Source organism: Mustela lutreola, chromosome 10 (assembly GCF_030435805.1).
Source record: "Mustela lutreola isolate mMusLut2 chromosome 10, mMusLut2.pri, whole genome shotgun sequence".
Classification (NCBI taxonomy): Eukaryota; Metazoa; Chordata; class Mammalia; order Carnivora; family Mustelidae; genus Mustela; species Mustela lutreola.
The window spans coordinates 79,223,213-79,249,609 of record NC_081299.1 but is presented as its reverse complement, the minus strand read 5'-3'; the positions used below and the strand labels follow the sequence as shown (position 1 = coordinate 79,249,609).

The 26,397-nt window shown below is 36.2% G+C and overlaps 1 protein-coding gene across 9 annotated transcripts in view; it reads right to left on the bottom strand.

The window, feature by feature from the left end:
- CCDC18 (coiled-coil domain containing 18) overlaps positions 1 to 26,397 on the bottom strand; it is a 111,895-nt gene that overhangs the window by 12,879 nt on the left and 72,619 nt on the right. For 8 of the 9 annotated variants that reach the window (XM_059135926.1, XM_059135932.1, XM_059135924.1 and 5 more), the window contains 5 exons: positions 25,341 to 25,457; positions 24,193 to 24,336; positions 22,187 to 22,390; positions 17,857 to 17,994; positions 14,757 to 14,957 (listed from right to left, as the gene is read on the bottom strand). In XM_059135926.1, the coding sequence (XP_058991909.1) occupies positions 14,757 to 14,957; positions 17,857 to 17,994; positions 22,187 to 22,390; positions 24,193 to 24,336; positions 25,341 to 25,457 (804 nt within the window). The remainder of the gene's footprint in view (positions 1 to 14,756; positions 14,958 to 17,856; positions 17,995 to 22,186; positions 22,391 to 24,192; positions 24,337 to 25,340; positions 25,458 to 26,397) is intronic. The other variant, XM_059135931.1, reaches the window with a different exon arrangement.

The window sequence follows — 26,397 nt, the reverse complement described above, 5'->3', positions numbered from 1 at the left end:
AGCTTCTGCTCTTGTTAGCTTTTTTTCCTTTCTATCCTCCTTATCTATTCTTCGGTTCAGATTCTAGAGCCAGTTAATATTGACTTTGAGAATTACTGTCAAAAACTTCTGAATAATTAAGTGCAATCCAATTCTATTTATCTCGGTAGTAATAATTAACAAGTGAGCAGAGATAGCTATAACAAAGGATATGCAATCTAGAATCTTTAAATTTTGATTAATTTTTTATAGTGAAGTTACATAATTTTATATAATTGTTGTAAATCTCCAGAACACTAGGTATATTCATGTCTCAAAAAAGCACAGAGTGTTCAATCTAAACATAATTTTAGATTATATCTAGGGGCACCTGGCTGGCTCAGTGGAGCATGTGATTATTGATCTCAGGATTGTGAGTTCAAGCCCCATGTTGGGTAGAGAGATTACTTAAAAATAAAATCTTAAAAAAAAAAGATTATGTATATTCAGCTTTCCTTAGTATTGTGAATAACAAGTATGTTACAAAAGGAATTTGAGTGCTCAGCTTAGTAACTAGAAATATTTCTAAAATATTATTTGAATTTTTTTGCTTTTTAATAACTTCTGTTTTGTAATAAAATTATTTATTGCTTCAGAGCTGTTAGTGAACTTTTTTTGTAAGGTCTTAGCTAGCAATGTAAATTTCATACATAGTGGCAGTTCTGAACTAATATTAAATTTTTATCTCTATGTAGCAATAGTGATATTAATTTCAAATTCTACACTAAACTGCCATAGCTCAGCAGCAATGAGCTATTTGGAAAATAGTGTATAGTAAATTTTTTTTTAATATAAAGGAATTTTGTTTAATGAAAAATGCTCCTACTTGTAGGTACATCAAGGGTGGAACTTTCTAAAGTAAATATAATTAAGTCTGTATTTGAATAAGTTCTAGTCCAAGATGATGACATAAGTGATTCCTCCCAAGACACACTGAATCTACACCTAGTCATGGAGCAATTCCCTCTCAAAGAAGCCAGCTGAGCAACATCCACACACCGGGTTAATGAGAAAATACCTACAAAAGGGCCATTCTGTGGGGGAAACACTTCACTCCCAGCTTCTCCCTGAGGAGTGAAGAGTATGGACCCCACCTCTAACACCCCAACTTTTAAAACTACCATTTGAGGAATGTGTGCTAAAACAGCTAGCTCTAAAAAGCTATTCATGAGACCTACAAGACTAGAGCAAATAGAAAAATAGTTCTTAATGGGCTCACAACAATGTGGTATGGCTGTCTACCAGGGATCAGCACAGAAGAAGCTGGCAAAAACAGTCCACCTCTTCATCTTTCCCTTAATGAGTCTTATTTATGTACTTTAAAAGCTTCTGCCCGAGGGTCAGTTTTCTAATTTAGCACATGTCTAGGAGCACCAGAGCACCAGGTACCCCATCCACCTCTTTCCCTAGAGTCTGCTTCAAATTTCCAGTATCAAAAAAAAAAATTCCAGTATCTTCTTGAAAGGAGCTTGTACTCATCTAGCATTCAAGCTTTTGAAGCTGTTGCCCAAGGGACTGGCCTCTCTGGACTACATGACTCCGTAGCCAACAGGGTTTGCTTTCATATGTCTAGCAGGACTGTGGCAAACAAAGCAGTTCTTAGTAGGCAGAGGAGCACACCCTCATGCCTAAAAATGTAAGCCCAGTGCTGAGGGAACAAATAATAAAGCCCGTCTCTCAGTTTCTCCCTGTAAGGATCCCAACTACATACTTTCCTGGCTCTTACCCAAGGGTCTAGACTTTAGACAGTCTACATCTAGGTGCTGACTGAGATCATCATACTCTTTGGAATACTGACAAATCATGGCACACCCTCAACTACCAGGATCCACCTAGAACAAAGAAGGCTGAACAATCACAAAGGTTTGAAAAACAATAAGGAACTCAGAACCAGATGATCAATAAGGCATATCTCCTACACAATACCACTCTGTCAAGACTGGGATAGGTGGCTGAAAGCAACACAGAATTGAGAAAAATGAAGAAACAGGGGAATATATTCCATACAAAAAAATAAGCTGAAACTCTAAAAAACAGACCTTAATGAGACAGGAGCAAGTGATTTACCTGATAAAGAGTTCAAAATAACATCATAAAGATGTTTACCAAGTCAGGAGAACAATGCATGAACAAAGTAAGAATTTCAACAGAGACAGAAAATATAAGAAGGTACCAAAAATCACAGAGCATAAGTAGTCACAGAATGAAAATACAGTAACTGAACTGGAGAATTCAACAAAGAGGTTCAACAACAGACTAGATCCAAGAGAAGAAAGGATCAGAGGACCCAAAGGGTAGTGGAATTCGATTAGAGGAGCAAAAGAAAAAAAAATTAAGAAGGGTGAAACCAGCTTAAGGGACTAATGGGACACCATCAAGAGGACCAACATACACATTATAGGGGTCCCCGAAGGACAAGAGAGAAAGGAGCACAAAGTTTAGTTAAAGTAATAGTGGCCCAAAGCTTTTTTAACTTGAGAAAAGAAACAGACATCCAGATCCAGGAAGCCTAGAGAATTCCAGATGTGATGAATCCAGAGATCTAAACTGAAACACTTTATAATTGTCAAAAAACAAAGACAGAGAGTCTTAAAAGCAGCAAGAGAAAAACTACTTATGTATAAGGAAACCCTTATGAGAAAATCAACAGAAAATCTGTAGATAAGAAGAGAATGGCATTACACATTAAAAGTACTGAATGGGGGGAAAAAAAGCATACCAACCAAGAATACTCTTCCTGGCCAAGTTGTCCTTCAGAATTAAAGGATAAAGAGTTTTCCAGACAAGGAAAAGCTGAAGGAATTCATCTCCACTAGACTGGCCTTACACTAAATTTTAAAAGGAATTCTTTAAGCTGAAATTTAAAAATGCTAAATAGTAACAGGAAAACATATGAAAGTTTCAAGCTCATTGGTAAAGGCAAACATATAGTTAAATTCAGAATACTCTAATGTTCCAATTATGGTGGGTAAATCACTAAAACTCTAATACAAAGAGTTAAAAGACATGGGGGTAGTTCCCAGGAAAATGAAGGAGGAGGATTCTAAGCTTACTTCGTCCTATGGATACAACTAGATAACACACACATCAGTGTAACTAATCCAGAAAATGACCTGAAGACTAGCAGAACAGGCTCTCCACTGCTAAGTGGAGAGAAGAGACCCCATAGAAGAGGGTAGGAAGAGAGATGCAGTTGGGAGCCTCAGTGACTAGCAGGATTGTCTGCAGGAGTGAAGGACACTGTGGGCATGGAGAAGGGAGAAGAAGAGCACACTCCATGCCAGAACTCTAGGCTTGGGGACCTGCAATGGGAAGATAAATCCCTTTAACATTTGGCTTTGAAAACCCGAGGGACCCAACTCCATGAGTTCTTACAATCAGTGGGGCTTACCACCTGGAACTTTAAATATCAGCAGGCTGGGGTCTGGGAGAGCTGGAAGGGTAGAGTCCCTATGCTGAAAGAGAGAAACAAATAGTGCCACGGAGGTACAGCATAGAAGCAGCAGTTCGAAAAACTGCCTGGGGTAAAAAGGAAGGAGGGGTGTGTGTGTGTGTGTGTGTGTGTGTTGGAGGGACAGGGATCTTTGGGAGATTTCTCCAACAACATAAGAGCTCCATATTTCCCTCCCCTGCCTCCCAGCCTAGAAAAACAGACACCTGTAGGAACCAGGGCAGCACAAACACTCTCCACCTAGCTTGCTAACTAACAGTGTGTCCTGGCCCTGTGTCCACCTGTAGACTCGCCCTATCCAACCTATCCTGGGCAAGAGTATTCAAAAGTGGCTCCAAGTCCCTTCCCAAAGCAGACTAGCAAATACCTTGCTAACACCGTGTACCCTACTGCTGTGTTCTCCTGCAGACCTGCCCTTGACAGGATTCCATCCAAAGTGGTGGTGCAAGTTAGCAGTGCAAAAGCAGCCCTGACAAGGGTCAACACCACTCCAAAGGGACTCCTTGACCAGGAAGAGAGGAAGATAACCACACACACCAGTACAACTGTGGCCCTGTCAGTGGGGTGGAGGCAGACATCTGGTCTGACTGCAGGCCTCACCCACTAACAAAAGCTTCTCAGGGGAACAACACAGAGAACACCCTGCAGATCTGGCAAATGCCTGGTCTGACTCAACTCAAGCCCAAGGCAGCCCCAGACTGGCTGACTACCAAAACAGGGACCAAATCCTGCCCACAACAGGCAAAGAAAGCCATTGGAGACTACTGGACTGACGGCAAACGCAGCTTAGCCACAATAGTAGGGCATATATGACACACTTAAGAGGCACCCCTGAAGCACAAGGTTCTGGTGAACAGGGGATATTGCAGGGCAGGGCACTACAGAACATCATCTTCATTAGGCGGTGACTTTCAAGATCAAAAGACATATATGGCTTTCCTAACATAGAAATAGATACAGAAAGACAAACTGAGGTGGTAGAGGAATTTATCTCAAATGAAAGAACAGGACAAAATCACAGCAAGAGAGCTTATGAAACAGAGATAATATGTCTGATAGAGAATTTAAAGTAATAGTCATACATAAAGATACTTACTGGGGGACGCCTGGTGGCTCCGTTGACCTTTGGCTTGGGTCATGATCCCAGGGTCCTGGGATCAACTCTCACATCAGGCTCTTTGCTCAGAGGGAGCATGCTTCTCCCTCTGCCTTACCCCACCCACAAATAAATAAAATCTTAAAAACAAAAAGAACATACACACTAGACTTAGGAGTGGAGGACCTCACAGTGACACCCTCAATAGAGACAGAATACATTAAAAAGAACCTGTCAGAGATGAAGAACTGAATAACTGAAATTAAAAATATATTAAAGGGAATAAATAGTAGACCAAAGGAAACAGAACAGATCAGGGACCTGTAGGACAAAGTAATGGAAAACAAGCTTAACAGGGAGAGAATAAAGAACAATAAAAAACCATTGATTAAGGAAACTCTACAACACCATCAAGAGTAGTAACGGTCACTTTATAGGGATCCCAGGAAGAGAGAAGAGGGGGCAGAAAATTTATTTAAAGAAGTAATGGCGGGCACTCAGGTGGCTCAGTGGGTTAAACCACTGCCTTCAGCTCAGGTCATGATCTCAGGGTCCTGGGATCGAGTCTCACATCAGGCTCTCTGTTCAGCAGGAAGCCTGCGTCCCTCTCCCTCTCTCTCTCTGCCTGCCTCTCTGCCTACTTGTGATCTCTCTCTCTGTCAAATAAATAAATAAAATATTTTTTAAAAAAATAAAAAAAAATAAAGAAGTAATGGCTTAAAACTTCCTAAATCTGGGGAAGGAAACAGATGCCTAGCTCCAGGAGGCACACAGACCACCCCCCCCCAAATCAACCTCCATTGGTCCAAACCAAGACAATAGTAATTAAAATGGCAAAAAGTAAAAAAAAAAAAAAAAAAAGGCAAAAAAGTAGTGCTAAAGAGAGAATTTTAAAAAGCAGCAAAAGAAAATAGATACATACAAGGGACCCTATAAGGCTATTAGTTGATTTTTCAGCAGAAACTTTGCAGGGCAGAAGATAATAGCATGATATATTCAAACTACTAAAAGAAAAAAACATACAGTCAAGAAAAAGAAAATTTTCATTTTATCTTTTTCAAATTCAATTAGCCAACATATAGTACCTCATTAGGTTTTTTTTTTTACCTCATTAGTTTTTGATAAAGTGTTCGATGATTCATTAGTTGTGTTTTAACACCCTATGCTCATCACATCATGTGCCTTCCTTAATGCCCATCATTCAGTTACTCCATTCCCCCATCCACCTCCCTATCTGTAACCCTCAGTTTGCATCCTGAAGTCAAGAGTCTCATGGTTTGTCTCCCTGATTTCTTCCCATTCAGTAATAGAAAATTTGAACATGCTAATTACCAACAATCAAATTGATTCAGTAATCAAATAACTCCCAAGAAGCAAAAGTTCAGGGCCAGATTGGTGAATTCTATCAAACATTTTAAAAAGAGTCGGGCGCCTGGGTGGCTCAGTGGGTTAAGCCGCTGCCTTCAGCTCAGGTCATGATCTCAGGGTCCTGGGATCGAGTCCCGCATCGGGCTCTCTGCTCAGCAGGGGGCCTGCTTCCCTCTCTCTCTCTCTCTGCCTGCCTCTCCGTCTACTTGTGATCTCTCTCTGTCAAATAAATAAATAAAATCTTTAAAAAAAAAAAATAAAAAATAAAAAGAGTTAATACCTATTCTTCTCAAACTATTCCAAGAGATACGAGAGGAAGGAAAACTTCCAAACTCTTTCTATGAGTCTAGCATTACCTTGATACCAAAATCAAAGACACTATAAAAAAAAAAGAACTACAGGCCAGTATCACTGATGAACACAGATGCACTCATATGTGGAATTTAAGAAACAGTGCAAAGAATCACAGAGGAAGGGAGGAAAAACTGAATAGGAAGTCATCAGAGAGGGAGAAAATCCATGAGAGGCTCTTAACTATAGGAAACAAACTGAGGGTTGCTGGAGGGGAGGTGGATGGGGGTTGGGATAATTGATGGGCATTAAGGAGGGCATGTGATGTGATAAGCACTGTGTGTTACACGCAACTGATGAATTACTGAACTCTACGTATGAAACTAATGATGTACTATATGTTGGCTTATTGAATTTAAATTTTAAAAATTCTCAATAAAATATTACTAAGTTGAATCTAACAATATATTAAAAAAATCATTCAGCACAATCAAGTGGGATTCATTCTGGGGATGCAAATGTGGTTTGCTATTCATAAATCAGTCAATGTGATACATCACATCAACACTAGAAAGGATAAGAACCATATGATCATTTCATTAGACACAGAAAAAGCATTTGACAAAGTACAACATCCATTCATGTTAGAAACTCTCAACAAACTTTTAGAGGGAACATACCTCAACATAATAAAGGCCATATGTCAAAAACCTATAGCTAACACCATACTCAATGGGGAAAAACTCAGAGCTTTTCCCCTAAGACCAGGAATAAGACAAGAATGTCCACTCTCGGGCGCCTGGGTGGCTCAGTGGGTTAAGCCGCTGCCTTCGGCTCAGGTCATGATCTCAGAGTCCTGGGATCGAGTCCCACATCGGGCTCTCTGCTCAGCGGAGAGCCTGCTTCCCTCTCTCTCTCTCTGCCTGCCTCTCCATCTACTTGTGATTTCTCTCTGTCAAATAAATAAATAAAATCTTTAAAAAAAAAAAAAAAAAGAATGTCCACTCTCACTACTTTTATTCAACACAGTATTAGAAGTCCTAGCCACAGTAATCAGACAAGGAATAAAATGCATCCAAATAAAGAAGTAAAATAATCACTATTTGTAGATGACACGATACTATACATAGAACTCTAAAGACATCACCAAAAAACTACTAGAATTGATAAATGAATTCAGTAAGGTTGCACAATACAAAAATCAACATTCAGAAATACATTGCATTTCCATATACTACTAATGAAGTATCAGAAAGAGAAATTAAGAAGAAGAAATTAACAGTGCCATTTATAATTGTACCAAAAGTAATAAAATACCTAGGAATAAACTTAACCAAGGAGGTAAAAGACCTATACTCTGAAAACTATAAGCACTGATGAAAGAAATTGAAAATTACACAAAGAAATGGAAAGATATTCCATGCTCATGGATTGGAAGAACAAATATTGTAAAAATATCCACACTACCCAAAGAACTACAGATTCTATGCAATCCCTGTCAAAATACCAACAGCATTTTTCACTGAACTATAACAAATAATCCTAAAATTTGTATGGAACCATGAAAGACCCTGAATAGCCAAAGAAATCTTAAAGAAGAACAAAACTGGAGGTATCATAATCCCAGATTTCAAGATGCCCTACAAAGCTGTAATAATCAAAAGAGTATGGTACTGGCACAAAAACAGACCCATAGATCCAGAGAACAGAACAGAGAGCCCAGAAATATACCCACAGTTATATGATCAATTAATCTTTGCCAAAGGAGGAAAGAATATGCAATGGGAAAAAGACCATCTCTTCAATAACTGTTGTTGGGAACATTGGATAGCTGCATGCAAAAAAAAAGAATTTGGGCCACTTTTTTACACCATACACAAATATAAACTCAAAATGGATAAAAGACCTAAATAGGAGACTTGAAACCATAAGAACCCTAGAGCAGAGCACAGGCAGTAATTTCTCTGACATCAGCTGTAGCAACATTTTTCTAAAATATGCCTTCTAAGGTAAGGGAAACAAAAGAAAAAACAAACTATTGGGGCTTCATCAAAATAAAAGACTTCTGCATGGGTGCATGGGTGGCTCAGTCAGTTAAGTATCTGCCTTCAGTTCAGGTCATGATCCCAGGGGGTCCTGGGATGGAGCCCCATGTCCCTCCTGAGAGGGAGCCTGCTTCTCCCTCTCTCTCTTCCCTTCCCCCTGACTCAAGCTTGGTCTCTCTTTCACTCTGTCTCTCTCTCAAGTAAATAAAATCTTAAAAAAAAAAAAAAAAGCTTCTGCATGGCAAAGTAAACAATCAACAAAACTAATGAAATGGGAGAAGATAATTATAAATGACGTATCTGACAAAGGGTTAGTATCCAAAATATATAAAGAACTTACACAACTCAACTTCAAAAAACCAAATAATCCAATTTAAAAATGGGAGGAAGACATGAACAGACATTTCTCCAAGTACGACATATAGATGGCCAACAGACAAAATGAAAGATGCTCAATGTAAGTAATCCTTAGGGAAATGCAAATCAAAACCACAATGAGATCATATCACACTTGTGTAAATGGCTAAAAATTAACAACTCAAGAAACACAAAGTGCTGGCAAAGATGTAAAGAAAAAGGAACCCTCTTGCATTGTTGGTAGGAATGAAAACTGGTGCAACCACTGTGGAAACCAGTATGGAGGTTCCTCAAAAAACTAAAAATAGGGCACCTGGGTAGCACAGTTGGTTAAACAACTGCCTTTGGCTTGGGTCATGATCCTGGAGTTCAGGGATTGAGTCCCACATCAGGCTCCCTGCTCAGCAGGGAGTCTGTTTGTCCCTCTGACCACTCCCCTCTCATGCATTTTCTCTCTCTCTCAAATAATTAAATAATTTTAAAAAAACTAAAAATAGAGTTATTATATGACCCATAAACTGCACTAGTGGACATTTATCCCCAACTATAAAAACACAAGTTAAAAGGGATACATGCACCCTTATGTTTATTGCAGCATTATTTATAAGAGCCAACATATGGAAGCAGCCTGTGTTCACTGAAAGATGACTGAATAAAGAAGATATGGCATATACGTACAATGGAATATTATTCACCCATTAAAAATGAAATCTTACCATTTGCAATGACATAGATGGAGCTAGAAAGTACAATGCTAAGTGAATTAAGTCTGTTAGACAAAGACAAATTTACCCTATATGATTTCACTCATATGTGGAATTTAAGAAACATATAAAACAAGCAAAGGAAAAAAAAAGAGATAAACCAACAAACAGACCCTTAACTGCAGAGAACAAACTGATGGTTACCAGATGGGAGGTGGGTGGAAGGATGGGGAAAATAGGTGATGGGGATTAAGGAGACCACTTGTCCTAATGAGCAAGGGGTGATGTACAGAAGTGCCTAATCACTATGTCGTACACTGAAAACTAGCAAAACACTGTATGTTAACTATATTGGAATTTAAAATAAAAATTTTTAAAATAATATAGATAAAAAAATATATCCCATATAAATGGAAATCAAATGAATACTTGTATAGCTATACCTACATCAGAAAAAACAATCTTTAAGCCAAAACTGTCAGACAAAGCATGTCATTATATAATGACAAAAGGATCAATATAATAATAAGAGTACATTATATAAATATTTATGAGCCAAAAAACATATATAAGTATATAAAGCAAATATTAACAGACATGAGGGAAGAAAAAGACAGAAATATAATAATGGTAGAGGACTTAAATATCCCATTTTCATCAATGGCTAGATCAAGGCAGAAAAATCAATAAGGAAAAATTGGACTTGAACCACACATAAGATCAAATGCACTTAACAGACATTTGCAGAACATTCCATACAGCATAAGGCCTGTATACATTCTTCTCAAATATACAAGGGACATTCTCCAAGGTAAACCATGTATTAGGCCACAGAACAAGTCTTAATGAATTTTAAAAGACTGAAATACTAATATATTCCAACCACAATGGTATAAAACCAAAAATAAATTATAAGAAAACTGACAGTTCACAATTATGTGGGCATTAAAAAATATGCTACAGAACAGCCAATAGGCTAAAGAAATTTTAAAAAAATTATCTCAAGGCAAATGAGAAAGGAAATACAAAATACCAAAAATTATGAGATATAGCAAAAATACTTTTAAGAGGGAAGTTCATAGTGATAACACCTACATTAGAAAACAAGAAAGATTGCAAATAACCTAACTTCACACTTTAAGGAACTAGAAAAAGAACAAACTAAGCCCAAAGCTAGGAGAAGGGGAAATAACAAAGATAGAGCAGAAATAGAGACTAAAAAGACAACAGAAAAGGTCAGGGAAACTGAGCAGAGGGTTTATTAAAAAAATTAACATATAATGTATTATTTGTTTCAGGGGTACAGGTCTGTGAATCATCAGTCTTACATAATTCACAGTGTTCACCATAGCACACATCCTCCCCAATGTCCATAACCCAGCCACCCCATCCCTCCCACTCCCTTCCATTCCAGAAACCCTCAGTATGTTTCCTGAGACCAAGAGTCTCTGAAGGTTTGTTTCCCACTCTGGTTTCGTCTTGTTTCATTTCCCCCTCCCTTCCCCTATAATCTTCTGTCTTGTTTCTCAAATTCCTCAAATCAGTGAGATCATATGATAATTGTCCCTCTCTGATTGACTTACTTTGCTTAACCTAGTATTCTCTAGTTCCATCCAAGTTCCAAATGGCAAGATTTCAGGGTTTTTTGATGGCTGCATAATATTCTTTTAAAAAAATAAAATAAAGGGGCACCTGGGTGGCTCAGCGGGTTAAGCCTCTGCCTTCAGCTCAGGTCATGATCTCAGGGTTGTGGAATCGAGCCCCACGTCAGGCTCTCTGCTCAGCGGGGAGCCTGAGTCCCCAACCTCCCGCTTGCCTTTCTGCCTACTTGTGATCTCTCTGTCAAACAAAAAAATAAAATCTTAAAAAAAAAATACACAAATATTTAGCCAGATTTACCAAGAGGGAAAAGGGCCCAAATAAATAAAATCAGAAATGAAGGAGAAGACATTTCAACTGCTACCAAAGAAATACAAAGAATCATTTCAGATAGATATGAAGACTTATATGCCAACAAGCTGGACAATCTAGAAGAAACAGATAAATTCCTAGAAACACAAAATCTACCAAGACAATCATGAAAAAATAGAATATCTGAACAAACCAATTGATAGTAAGGAAATTAGATCAGTAATCAAAAACTTCCAAAGAAACAAAAGTCCAGGACCAGATGACTTCATTACGAATTCTACCAAACTTTAAGGAAGAATTAATACCAGCCCTTTTCAAGCTTTTCCAAAAAAAAAAAAAAAAAAAAAAAAAAAAAACAGAAGAGAAGGAAACCCTTCCAAACTCATTTTAGGAGCCAGTCACCCAGATACCTAACTAGACAGGGAAGCCCCAAGCAAAGTAGAGGCCAGTATCCTTGATGAAAATAGATGCAAAATTCCTCAACAAAATTGAAGAAAAGCTGAATTCAATAATATATTATAAGGATAATACATAATGATCAAGTTGGATTAATTCCATAGATGTATAAGGATGATTAGCTTTACCATCTGCAAAAAAAAATCAGCATGATACACCACATTAACAAAATAAAGGATAAAATTTTATGATCATCTCAACAAATGCAGAAAAAACATTTGAAAAAATTCAACATTCTGTAAGACCAGGAACACTCTTGCCACTTTTATTCAACATAGTACTGGAAGTTCTACCCAGAGCCATTAGTCAAGAAAAAGAAATAAAAGGGGTGCCTGGGTTGCTCAGTGGGTTAAGCATCTGACTCTTGATTTCAGCTTAGGTTATGACCTCAGGGTTGTGAGACAGAGCTCTGTGTGAGGCTCTGTGCTGGGCCTGAAGCCTGCTTAGGATTCCCTCTCTCCCCTTCCTTCTCCCCTTCCCACTCCCTTTTTTCTCCCTCTAGAAAAAAAGGAAGGAAGGAAGTGGGGAGGAAGAAAAAAAGGAAAGATAGAAGAAATAAGTATCCAAATTGGAAAGCAGCTGTATTTGCAGATAACATGATATTAGATATAGAAAACACTAAAAAATCCATCAAAAAATTGTTACAATAAATGAATTCAATAAAGTTGTAAGATACAAAATCAATGTATTATCCAAAGCAATTCACAGATTCAGTTCAATCCCCATCCAAATTCCAGTGGCATTTTTCAAAGAAACAGAACAATCTTAAAATCTTTATGGAACCAGAAAAGACCCAAATATCTAAAGTAATCTTAAGAAAAAAGAAGAAAGCTGGAGGCATCACACTTCTTCATTTCAATCTATATTACAAAGCTATATAGTAATAAAAAAGTATGGTAATGGTATAGAAATGGATACATGGATCAATGGAACAGAACAGAGAGTCCAGGAATAAGCCCATGCATATACAGCAAATTAACTTATGACAAAGGAGCCAAGAATACACAATGAGAAAAGTATAGTTTCCCTACAAGTTGTGCTGGGAAAACTGCACAGTCAGATGAAAAAAGAAAAAACTTCATTACCATCTTACACCATACACAAATATCAACTCCAAATGGATGAAACACTTAAAAGAAACCATAAATTTCCTAGAAGAAAAAGTATGGATTAAGCTACTTGATATTAAGTTTGGCAATAATTTTTTGGATCTGACACAAAAACAAGGGCAATGAAAGCAGATATAAATAAATGGGACTATATTCAACTAAAAAGCTCTGCAATGTAGTGTAAACTATAAAAATGAAAAGGCAACCTACATACAGGGAGAAAATATCTGAAAATCATATATCTGATAAAGGGTGAATATCTGAAATATATTAAGAATTCATACAACTCAAAACCCAAATACAATTAAAAGTTGGCAGAGGAACTGAACAGGTATTTTTCTGAAGAAGACATATAGACAGGCAACAGGTACATGAAAAGGTGCTCAACATCACTCATCATCAGGGAAATGCAAATCAGAACCATAAAGAGATACTATCTCATACCTGTGAGAATGGCTAGTATTAAAAAAAAAAAAACAAACCCAACAACCACCAAAAACCCAGAGATAACAGTGTTGGTGTGGGTGTGGAGACAAGGGAACCTTTGTGCACTGTTGGTGGGAACGTAAATTGGGACAGCCACTGTGAAAAACAGTATGAAGGTTCTGGATAAAATTAAAATTAGAACTACCATATGATGCTACAATACCAGTTTTGGGTATATACACAAAAGGAATTAATACAGGATATCAGAGAGACATGTATTTCTAAGTTCATTCATGGCAGCATCACAGCCAAGTTAAGCAAACAATCACAGTGTTCATCAACAGATGAATGGATAAAGATGTGGTATGTAGGGGCGCCTGGGTGGCTCAGTGGGTTAAGCCACTGCCTTCGGCTCAGGTCATGATCTCAGGGTCCTGGGATCGAGTCCCGCATCGGGCTCTCTGCTCAGCAGGGAACCTGCTTCCTCCTCTCTCTCTCTCTGCCTGCCTCTCTGCCTACTTATAATCTCTCTCTGTCAAATAAATAAATAAAATCTTAAAAAAAAAAAAAAAAAAAAAAGATGTGGTATGTAGATACACACAGTAGACTATTATTCAGCCATGAGAAAGGACACCTTATTTGCGACAACATGGATGGACCTTGAGGACATTATGCTAAATTAAATAAAACAGAAAAACAGTTCATGGTATCACTTGTATGTGGAGTCTTAAAAAAAAAAAAAAAGAGAGAGAATCAAACTCAGAAACAGCAGATGATGATGGTGATGGGTATTAAACAGGGCACATATTACACGGAGCACTGGATGTTATATGTAAACAATGAATCATAGGGGCACCTGGATGGCTCGGTGGGTTAAAGCCTCTGCCTTTGGCTTAGGTCACCATCCCAGGGTCCTGGGATTGAGCCCCGCATCGGGCTCTCTGCTCAGCAGGGAGCCTGTTTCCTCCTCTCTCTCTGCCTGCTTTTCTGCCTACTTGAGATTTCTGTGTCAAATAAATAAATAAATAAATATCTTTTAAAAAAACAACAACAATGAATCATTGAACACTACATCAAAAACTAATGACAAACTATATGGTGACATAACATAATAATGAAACAGCAGATAGAAAAGGGATTGCTAGGCAGTGGTGGAAATAGAGGTTAGTGAAACAGTATAACATTTTAACTAAAAGATGAGTAAGGTCTGAGGATCTAATGTATAACATGGTGACGACAGTTGGTAATATAGGTATTATATAACTGAATTTGCTAAGAAAGCAGAAAAATTTTCTTACCAAAAAAATATATCTAAAACTTTTTATGTTTGAACTTAAAAATTATTTCTCCTGGGGTAATATGATATACATCATACTCATAATTCCCACACCCAATATCTTCTAAATAAAATGCTTTTTATTCAAACTGGTCAACATTTGATCATATTTTCCTTTATAAACTAAGGACAGGGAAAACAAGTCATAAATGTACTTATATTTTATGTACTTCTATATGTTTACTTACTTTAATAAGTAATGCTTCATTTGTAGCTTCAATTACTTCATTCCTATCTTGGACTTGTTGATGCAAATTGCTTACAGTGTCCTGTGCTTCTTCTAATTCCAGTTTTGCCTTCTCTAACTGTTCATTTAGTTGCTGAACAGAAGTCTTTTGAGAGTCAGCAGAAATCTTCCACTTCGCATGGTTCTCTTGATGTGACATCATCTACACAGCCCCAAAATTGAAAAGAAAAGGAAAAAATATAGGAGGGAGTTGGTTTCGAAAATATTCTAATACTTTTCACTTCCATTTGTACTAAAGTAAATTCTGATTATAGGTACAAACATCTGATTTCTCAACAAATAACCGATTAGAGGAAAAAAGAGGAAGAAGAAACCTATGGTCTTAAATTTACCTAAGAACAGTTAGGCACATACAATGGGCTGTTTTTGTTTCTGATTCGAACCACTTTACCTATACAGACATTTTTGTGACAATTGGGAAAATGTGAACAAATGATGGATATTTGATAATATTCACAAGTTATTTTCAATTTTTAGGCGTGATGATAGTATTGTGGTTGTTTTTAAAATATCACTTATCTTTTAGAGTTACCGAAATGTTTACTGATGAAATAATGATGTCTGAGATTTGCTTCAAATAGAAATAGATATGTGGGGGCAGGGAAGTGAGTGAGATGTGGTGATCATACTTCCCAGTTTGCTCGAGACTCACCAGGTTTTATGCCTGGCATCCTGGTGTAGTTAAGAACAGCATCATTTTTCATTCTCAAAAGTATTCTGCCCCCCTTTTTTTAAGATTTTATTTATTTATTTGACAGAGAGAATACAGGTAGGCAGAGTAGGAGGCAGAGGGAGAAGAAGAGGGAGAAGTAGGCCTTCCAGTGAGCAGGGAGCCCAATGTGGGACTTGATCCCAGGACCCTGGGATCATGACCTGAGCCGAAGGCAGCCACTTAACCAACTGAGCCACCCAGGCGCCCCAAAGTATTCCCTTTTAAAAAGAAATTGTCAGCATACTTATAAATGAAATCACATTGGCCAATAGGTTGGCAATTATTAAAGTTGAATAATAAATATAGGAGGATTTATACCATTCTTTCAAAATTTTCCATAATAAAAACTTAAAGATTTTATTTATTTATTTATTTGACAGAGAGAGAGATCACAAGTAGGCGGAGAGTCAGGCAGAGAGAGAGAGAGAGAAGCAGGCTCCCGCTGAGCAAAGAGCCCGATGCGGGGCTCGATCCCAGGACCCTGAGATCATGACCTGAGCCGAAAGCAGCGGCTTCATCCACTGAGCCACCCAGGCGCCCCCATAATAAAAACTTAAAAAAAAATCTATTTCTTATCAAAAATATCAGGGGGCATCTGGGTGGCTCAATGGGTTTGGTTTCTGCCTTCAGCTCAGGTCATGATCCTAGGGTCCTGGGATTAAGTCCTGCATCAGGCTCCTTGCTCAGCAGGGAGTCTGCTTCTCCCTCTCCCTCTGCCTGCCACTCCCTGTGCTTGTGCTCACTCTCTTTCTCTCATAAAAATAAATAAATAAAATCTTTGAAAAAAACATTAGGACTTTTGCAATTATTATTGACTTTTCTGACAAGTCTGAAACCTATAATTTTTAAAATGCTATTAAAAATTATTAATCCTTTTTACTAATTTTGTTACTTTTTTTTTCAATTTATTTATTTTCAGAAAAACAGTATTCATTATTTTTTCACCACACCCAGTGCTCCATGCAATCTGTGCTCTCTATAATACCCACCACCTGGTACCCCAACCTCCCACCCCCTTTAATGATTTATTCCTTCATTTTTATATTCAAACAACATACATGCTTTAAAAATAAATCTTTGTCAAGTACCAAAGAGGATAAAAACATATTACAAATTTTTATATTATACATATAAAACAGTATCAAATATTAAACAGCAACATTAAAACCTATTTTCACAATTCATTTTATGTACTACCTGCTTATAAATACTTTCAGAGGGCTTAAAAAACTTAAAGTAAAAAATTGAATGATAAGAAATCAAAGTAAAGTAAAGATTACATAATAAAAATGCAAAGAATACTTGCTGGTAAACACTCTAGCTGGACTAGTTATTACTGATGGTCACTTGGTTGAGTAGCTAATATTTACTTATTAAATAATTATGTTGAATCCAACAGCATTCCATTTGTCTTTAAAGACCAAGGACTGAAATCTCTTAGCCTATTAACTGGATTCAGTTTGCAAATATGTTTTGTTTGGCAGACACAATGTTTTCAAGGAGATCTGAATCTAAACACATTTAAGCAAGACATAGTGACCAGTGACTACAAGCCTTACCAATCTCTCACAAATATGATAGTTCCAAACTCCTCTGAAAGGAGTAGTTCTGAATGTGGTTGTAATCCTTTTCATATAGAAAAATGCTTTATTAGAACTCTAAGTAATTTATTTGGTTCTAATACATACATTTTAGATATTGTTAGATATAGTTTTTAAAAAGACAAGAAGTGCTATTCTAATTGATAACACTTCATTTCTATAAAGGCTCAGGACATACTAGGTAGATAAAAAGTATCAGGTTCTAATTTTGCCTCTCTAACTTACTATCAGAACAAATGTCGGAAATTGCAAAGCATTGTACATTCATAGCACATGAAACTACTTATGTTGTTTACTAAATATCTCCAGTTAGTTTTGGCAAGTGCTATTTATAACTGATGATGATGATGATGATAAGCCAGGCTCTGGCCTAAGATCTTTAACTATATTCATTGAATCTATTTAATTCATTTAATCCAGTTCTATGAGGTACATATGATTATTCTGCCCATTTTAGACAGAGATGTTAATTGCTCGAGGTCACATAAGTGCCAGATGATAAGCTGAGATTTGGAACTAGACTACCTACCTCAAGACTTTAAGCTCTTAACCCCACAGTGCAAGAACTCACTGGATATGAAGTGGAATTATATTTAGCTACCAGAAATGAAGACCATAATGAGTTATTCTATAATGAACATTTAGAAGCTAGACTTATAGTTTCATTTAGATAGTTCAATCCACTTCTGTAGCAGGGAGTTATGGAACAAATTAACATTTTTCTTTACCTCCAGATGATAAGCTTCTTTGAGAGATTCTACTTCTGCTGACAATTTCTTGATTTCTGCTTGCATTCTTGCTTCTAAATGAGCTTCACGTACTTGAGAAGCCCCCAATTCTTCAGCTAAATGGTGTCCATGAGCTTCCTTAAAAATGACACATTAAGGAAAGTTTGTTTATTTGATTATTATAGCTAAACCAATCATGTGGATTTATGGAAGTATTTTAATCTTTTATAATACTATATAAGTGCTCATATACAAAATTAGTTTATTAAATGGTATACCTTAAAATCTAGACATTTAAGAGACTACAAATGTAGTAGTATATTGTTTATCACAATGTAATAGTTCACTAACCGATGCATTCTGTAAAACAAATAACCACAGTATGTTGAACTTCAGTAGATAAGTCTACTGTAAGGTTTGCCTATGCATTTTATTCACCAAATGCACTGTTTGCTTAACAAGAGTCAGTTGTGGGGTGCCTGCGTGGCTCAATCAGTTAAGCATCTGCCTTTGGCTCAGGCTGTGATCCCAGGGTCCTGGGATTGAGCTCTGCATGGCCAGGCTTCCCACTCAGCAGGGAGTCTGCTTCCCACTGTGCCCTTCCCCCCAACTAATGAGTGTGTATGAGCTCGCGCGTGCTCTCTCTCTCTCAAATATATAAATAAAATCTTTAAAAAGAAAGAGTCAGTTTTGTTTATCCAAACCTATTTATGCTAGTTGTGCTTGCTATTATAATTATGCAATTCTAATATACATTATATATGAACATTGAGGAAATATACATGCAAAAAGAAAGGTTTTTTTTGTTTGTTTGTTTTTAAAGATTTTATTTACTTATTTGACAGAGAGAGATCACAAGTAGGCAGAGAGGCAGGCAAAGAGAGAGGCTGGGAAGCAGGCTCCCTGCTGAGCAGAGAGCCCAACACAGGACTCAATCCCAGGACCCTGAGATCATGACCTGAGCCGAAGGCAGCGGCTTAACCCACTGAGCCACCCAGGCACCCGGCAAAAAGTTTTTATATTAAAAATTAGTTATGTGCCTTGAGACAGCTTACTGAATGAGTCAAACATTTTTTACTCAATTAGAAGCAATCAAAATAGTTGTAAAATATTGTGGGAAACCCCATGTAAAATAGATGTTATACTCTGATTTAAAAATGTCTTTTTTTACTCTACTTTAAAGAAACCAGAATTGCAATAGATGAGGGACTAGGAGTATGGTTAATGCAAAAAGATTAGGTGGAATTCTAATCAAAGACCCTACCCACACACACACACACATAAAAACAAGATTGGGTCCAAAATTAAAAGATTTACACATGAATACATATTTAGAGTTTTGAGCTGAAATATTTTATATTAAATTATCATTTTAACAAATCAAAACTACAATGAGATACTACTTCAAAATGACCAAAAATAACACAAGAAACAAGGATCCAGAGAAAGGTGTCGGTGAGGAGGCAGAGAAAGGGGAATCCTCTTACACTGTTGGTGGGAATGCAAACTGGTACAGCCACTCTGGAAAACGGTGTGGAGGTTCCTCAAAAAGGTAAAAATAGAACGACCTGAGGATCCAGCAATGCACTACTTGATATTTACCCAAAGGATACAAAAATACTAATTCAAAGGGATACATGCACCCTGATGTTTATATCAGTATTATCTGTAATAGTCAAATTATGGAAAGAGCCCAAATGTCCATCAACTGATAATGGATAAAGATGCAGTATATAGATATAATGGAGTATTATGCAGTCATAAAAAAAAAAAATCAAATCTTGCCATTTGCAATGATGTGGACAGAGCTAGAGAGAATTATGCTAAGTGAAATAAGTAAGAGAAAGACAAATACCATATGACTTCACTTATGTGTAATTTAAGAAACAAAATAAACAAACCTGGGTTGCACGGAAAGAGAGGAAACCCAAGAAACATAAGCTTAACTATAGACCACTATGGTTTCCAGAAAAGAGGTAGATGGAAAGATGGAAGGATGGGGTAAATAGGTGGTGGGGATTAAGGAGGGCACTTGTGATGAGCACTGGGTGTTGTAAGTGCTGAATCACTAAATTCTACATCTGAAACTAGCTTGAATTTAAATGAAACTTAGAAAATAAAAAAAGTTACTCCCCCCCATTTTTTTTTAAAGATTTATTTATTTATTTATTTATTTGACAGAGAGAGAGAGAGATCACAAGTAGGCAGAGAGGCAGGCAGAGAGAGAGAGGGGGAAGCAGGCTCCCTGCTGAGCAGAGAGCCCAATGTGGGGCTCGATCCCAGGACCCTGGGATCATGACCTGAGTCGAAAGCAGAGGCTTTAACCCACTGAGCCACCCAGGCGCCCCTTCCCCCCGCCCATTTTTAATTTAAGTTCAATAAATTGACATATAATGTATTACTGGTTTCAGAGGTAGAGGTCAGTGATTCATCAGTCTTATATAATATCCAGCGCTCATTACATCATATACCTTCCTTAATGTCTATCACCCAGTTACCCCATCCCCTCACCTCTACCCCCTTCAGCAATCCTCACTTTGTTTTCTATGATAAAGAGTCTTTTATGGTTTGTCTCCCTCTCTGGTTTCCTCTTGTTTTATTTTTTCCTCTCTTCTGCTATGATTCACTGTTTTGTTTCTTAAATTCCTCTTATCAGTGAGATCATAGGGTAATTGTCTTTCTCTGATTGACTTATTTCACTTAGTTAGCATAATGCCCTGTAGTTCCGTCCATATTATTGCAAATGGCAAGATTTCATTTTTTTGATGCTGAGTAGTATTCCACTGTATATAAATACATCTTCTTTATCCATTTATCTGTTGATGAACATCTGGGCTCTTTCCATAGTTTCGCAACTGTGGACATTGCTGCTATAAACATTGGGGTGCAGGTGCCCCTCTGGATCACTACATTTGTATCTTTGGGGTAAATACTCAGTAATGTAATTGCTGGGTCATAGGGTAGCTCTATTTTCAAATTTTTGAGGTATCTTCATACTGTTTTCCAGAGTGGCTGCACCAGTTCACATTGCCACCAACCGTGTATGAGGAAGGTTCCCCTTTCTCCACATCCTCACCAATATCTGTCATTTCCTGACTTAAATTTAGCCATTCTGACTGGTGTGAGGTGGTAACTCATTATGGTTTTGATTTGTATTTCCCTGATGCTGAGTGCTGTTGAGCATTTTTTCATGTTAAACTGTCACTTTAAATAATTCCTCACTTTCACTTTTTTGATTAATTGAGCTTTTTATATCCACAGAAAATCAATTATATTATACTTAGATACTACTGATAAGGATAGAGATGAGATAAAAATAGACAGCTTCCTAGGAGCTTTTCCTAGGAGACTTGCAAATGCCCAACATATTCTAATAAAAATTCCTTATATATTCTTTTTAAAAAAATTTATTAGAAAAAAATATTTATTAGAGAGAATGCACAAGCATGAGTTGGTGGAGGGGCAGAGGCAGAGAGAGAAGATGACTCCCCATTAAGCAGGGAGCCCAACACAGGACTCCATCCCAAGACCCCATCCCAAGAGCCTGGGATCACAACCTGAGCCCAGGGCAGACACTTAACCAATTGAGCCACCCAGGCATGACCCCTTATATATTCTTTATTAGTCTAACCAACCAGGTATGTGAATAAAAGCACTAAATTTACCAAAATTAAATGTAAAGATACTTTAATGCAATTCCTATACTGTATTAGTAACCATAATAAAAAAGCAGAGGATTCACAGGCACTTTTCTGAAACACCAATAAATACATTTTTCTAGAAGTCTAAGTAATTAACCCAAGCATATCAATCTAGTATTTTTAAGCAAAGTTGTTAACCTTCTACCAAATCCTGGGGAAATACAATTTATATTATTGTTCTTGTTATTAAAAGTACTTTCTCTCAGTAAGGGTTCTGGACTACAGGTTTCATAACAGTTATAAACTTAGTAGCTACAAATGTAAACATTTTACTCAAGAAAGATTAGCTTTGTTTTTTTCTTCCAAATGATAGCTTAACTCACTTGAAAATCCAAAAGTACTCTGTAACTCAATTAATTGAAAACTAATGAGTTTGGCCAAAACTCAATTCCAAAGGTTTTCTTATTTATATTACTAGGCTACACTAAATATAACACTTCTCTTCTTAAAACTTTAGCAAAATATACATAACATAAAATTTACCACTTTAACCAGTTCTAAGTGTAAAATTCAGTAGCATGAAGTACATTCAGTGTACTGAAGTTAATATAATCTATAATCTAAAAAAATAAATGCTAAAATTTTAAAAAGATTTTTAGTAAGGTAAAATTATTTAAAATAGGGATTACTTTTTCTTTAGAGAGTTGCTTTATTTCCTCCAGTTCACTTGAGAGCCTTTCTACCTCTCTCTGTGCTTGGACTTGTTGACGACGAGCCTCCAACAATTCTGCATGGGAGTTCTGCATCTGCTCCCGAGTTAGCCTCAATTCTTGCTCCATATCTATGGCCTCCTTATACTGAGTTGCAATGTACTGTTCCTGTTCTTTCATAACCTGAAAAATGCAAGATATTTGTAGGTTTCAAAATGAAGTTATATAGATTAACCTATTTCTTATTTTGATTTTTCTTTTAATAAGTGATTTCCCCCAACCCAACTCAATCTCTATAAACTTTAACACACAAGAGGCGCCTGGGTGGCTCAGGTCACAGTCCTGGGTTGAGCCCTTTATCGGGCTCCCAGTGGGAACCTGCTTCTCCCTCTCCTCCCTGCTTGTGCTCTCTCTCACTATCTCTGTCACTATCTGTCTTTCTGTCAAATAAATAAAACCTTTAAAAAAAAAAATTTAACATACAACATCATCCACTGTGAAACTGATACTCACAATTTTTTTTTTAATTTTTAATTTTTTATTAACATAAAATGTATTATTAACCCCAGGGGTACAGGTCTGTGAATGGCCAATGTTTTTTTCTTTTTAAATGATAAGAAAATGTACCGTAATCAATCTGGGACTAATTGTATTTTGCATGACTAATATGCAAGCTGTATAATCCTTCATCATTATGACTATAACATGGCAGAATATATAATAATATAAAGAGACAAAAGAAGCTAATACCTGATTATCCATTTCACAGATGGAGAATACACTGGCATGGATAACCAAAAGCCACCATTAATCCACATGTTTGGGTTAAGGTCATGACCTTATTTTCTGTAAAAGTAAAATTTGCCACTGGGACTGCTACTCCTTCTGAAACATTTCTGCATTACTACTCAGTTAAATCCCTAGTAAAGTATTGTTTCCTTAGAGAGAAAAATATCAGTGAAAAGTAAGTTAGTTCTAAATTAGTTGGTGAGGGAGATTAGAATGTAGGTAATTGACTTTAGGGCTGATAAGAAGGAAAGAAATGAATATAAATCATTAGGACCCTGACGTCTGGAATGGAGACCTTGGGTCCAAGTGTATTACATATCAGTGTAAATCTCATGTAAATATTTTTAGTTAACCTTTGTTAGGGAACATGAAATGACTGGACCAATAATGATTTTCTTTTCCCTGGGGCCCAAACTTGCTCTCAAAGGCTTTGCTTAATTTATGTATAAATTCAATGATTTATTCATGCTTACCATGTGATATGTGCTGTTTTAGGTACTGAGGACTTAAGAGTGAACAAAGGAGACAAAGTGGCTACCTTTATGGATAGTATATCCTACTGAAGCAGACAGACAATAAAGAGCTATATGTGAAGTTTTTAAAGTTGATTATAAAGAGCTATATGTGAAGTTTTAAAGTTGAGTATAGTATTTAAAAACAAAAAAAGTTACATATATGAGAGCTCTCAGAAGCAAATTCACTTTTTAAAAAGGCAAGTGGGTAGAATGGGTTCACCAGTCAACACACATGTAAACTGATAATACAAGGACATCAAATTTTATCTGGCAACTAACTCAACATACTTGGTTTCAATATCCAAGTTCATTCATTCTCTGGAGGGAGTTCCTCAAGACAAATATATATGTTATTAATATCTGTATCTCCAGCTCTGTTTCATTGCAGGCTCTTAATAAATATTTGTTGACCAAGTAAGCACATATTGTGGGTTTACTATATGACAGATACCATGCCAATGCCTGTAGGCAGTATAAAGATAAGTTGATGCCCTTCTCTATAATTCGAATATCAGAGTAAAATATTTAGAAAGGTCAAAAAAACCCAATAATTATCTGACACAAATAATTAGCCTCAAAATATTAGGGCACAGTTTCCGTATTTTAAGACTAGTTTAAAACAAAGATTTATGCTACTTTTCAGATAATATTAATCTGTTCCTTAGAAAATAATTTGCTTACACTTTCCATTTCTTTCATCTTTTGTTGTGTTCGTTCATTTTCTTTTTTCAGTTGACTTATCTCCTGTTCATTTTGTAGTGTTACAAACTCTTTTTCTCGAAGCTGTTCTTTGGAATTTTGCAATTTTTCATTCAAACTTTCTATCTGAATTTTAAACAGAGCAATATTAATGTACCTAAGGAAAAACAGTTCTTTAATCATAACTGCAATCCAAATAAGTCAAACTTTAAACACATTTATATACAACAGCAAAATATAAAAATGTATTTTTCTTAAGACCACCATAACGTAGACATTAACATCAGAATTCTTATGCTTAATAAGATGCTTATCTATATACCTAAAATACACGATAAGAAATCAAGTCTCAATCACATTTGTTTAAGGATAATTAGAGTACATTAAAACAACAGATGTTACATGACCTCACAAGTAGTTTTACAGGTAATATGTGCAAGAGGTGAAAAATATAGTTAGTGAAAACAAAGTCCTCTTTCCCACTGTGTTCCTTCCTTAGCGGCAACCACAGTTAAGAGACTTACAAATCCTTCCAGAGATGTTTTATACATATTCAAACATGCACACATGATGATAAACATGTGGACACACTGAGACAAGAAAAACTACATTCAAAGTAACATTAAAAGGGTAATCATCAGGGGGTAGGGAGTGAGGAAAACGAAGAAATGTTGGTCAAAACATATAAGGTTTTTGTTGTATAGGATGAGTAAATTCTGAAAATCTAATGTACAGTGTATGGTTATAATTGTAATACTATGTTGTATACTTGAAATCTGCTGAGAGAATAGACCTTAAGCATTCTCAACAAAAATAAATAATTAAAATAACTGAGGTGATGGCTATGTTTTTTAGCTTGATTGTGTTAATTATTTCACAGTATATATCAAAACATGTTGTATACCTCAAATATATGCAATTTCTGTCATTTATATTTCAATAAAACTGGGGAAAAATTAAGAGGAGAAAAGTGAATTTAAAGTAACATATACAAGGTGGTTAAAATTATGTAGTATTTTTGTTATATGTGTTCTATAAAAAAGCCATATTATGTTAATAATAAATAGACGCTTACAGTAAAGGAGTTATTTTTAAAAACAATATAAAGCATGTAATTTTAAATAATTTACCTGTTTGTTGCATTCTTTAAGTTCCAATTCTGATTTCTGCAGAGTACCTTCTAATTTAATTATTTTCTGTTCCATTTCTCCCCTGTGTTCACGAATAGTCATATCCAAATGTGTAACCTAAATACCAAAGTAACATCAAACTATTACTCAACTTAATTCTAATGTTAAAAATTGTGTTCTTGGAGTGTGTTTTAAAATTGTTTACAGTAGGTATAACTGAAACATAAACTCATCTCAGATTATTTTACAAAATGAGAAAAAATATTCATTGCTTATTGATACTGCATCTTAAGCCTCATATATATTATAGAAACTTGAAGAAAAGATGCAACTATATTCATAAATATCAAATAAATGATTTAGACTTCATTTCATGCTAAATAAAAGCTGCTAAACACAATGCAATATAATAAAATTGTGGAATGCAGCAAAAGCAGTGTTTGGAGGAAAATGTATAGCACTGAATGCAAATATTAGAAAAGAAGAAAGATCTGAAATCAATCACTTAAGCTTCCACTTTGGTAAACTAGAGAAAGAAGAAGAAATTAAATCCAAAGTAAGCAAAAGAAAAGAAATGATAAAAGTTAAAGCAGAAATCAGTAAAATTAAAATTGGGAAATCAACAGAGAAAACCAACAAAATCAAAAGCTGATTCTTGAAAAGATCAATAAAATCAGTATGCCTCTAAGCCAGACTAAGAAAAAAGAGAGAGGACACAAATTACTAATACCAGAAATGAAAGAGAAGACATTACTATAACTCTCAAAGATGCTAAAAGGATAATCAGAAATACTGTAATAATTCTCTGACCACAAATTTAATAAAACTGATGAAACAGACCAATTACTTACAAGACAGAATCTTACAAAACTCACACAGGAAAAGACAATCTGAATAAGCTCATATCTATTAAAGGAATTAGTAATACTTTCCCAAAGAGAAAGCAGCAGGTCCAGATGGGCTCTCTGGTAAATTCTACCAAACATCTAAGAAAGAAATTATACCAATTCTTGCAATCCAATTCCGAAGACAGAAGCAGAGGAAATACTTTCTAACT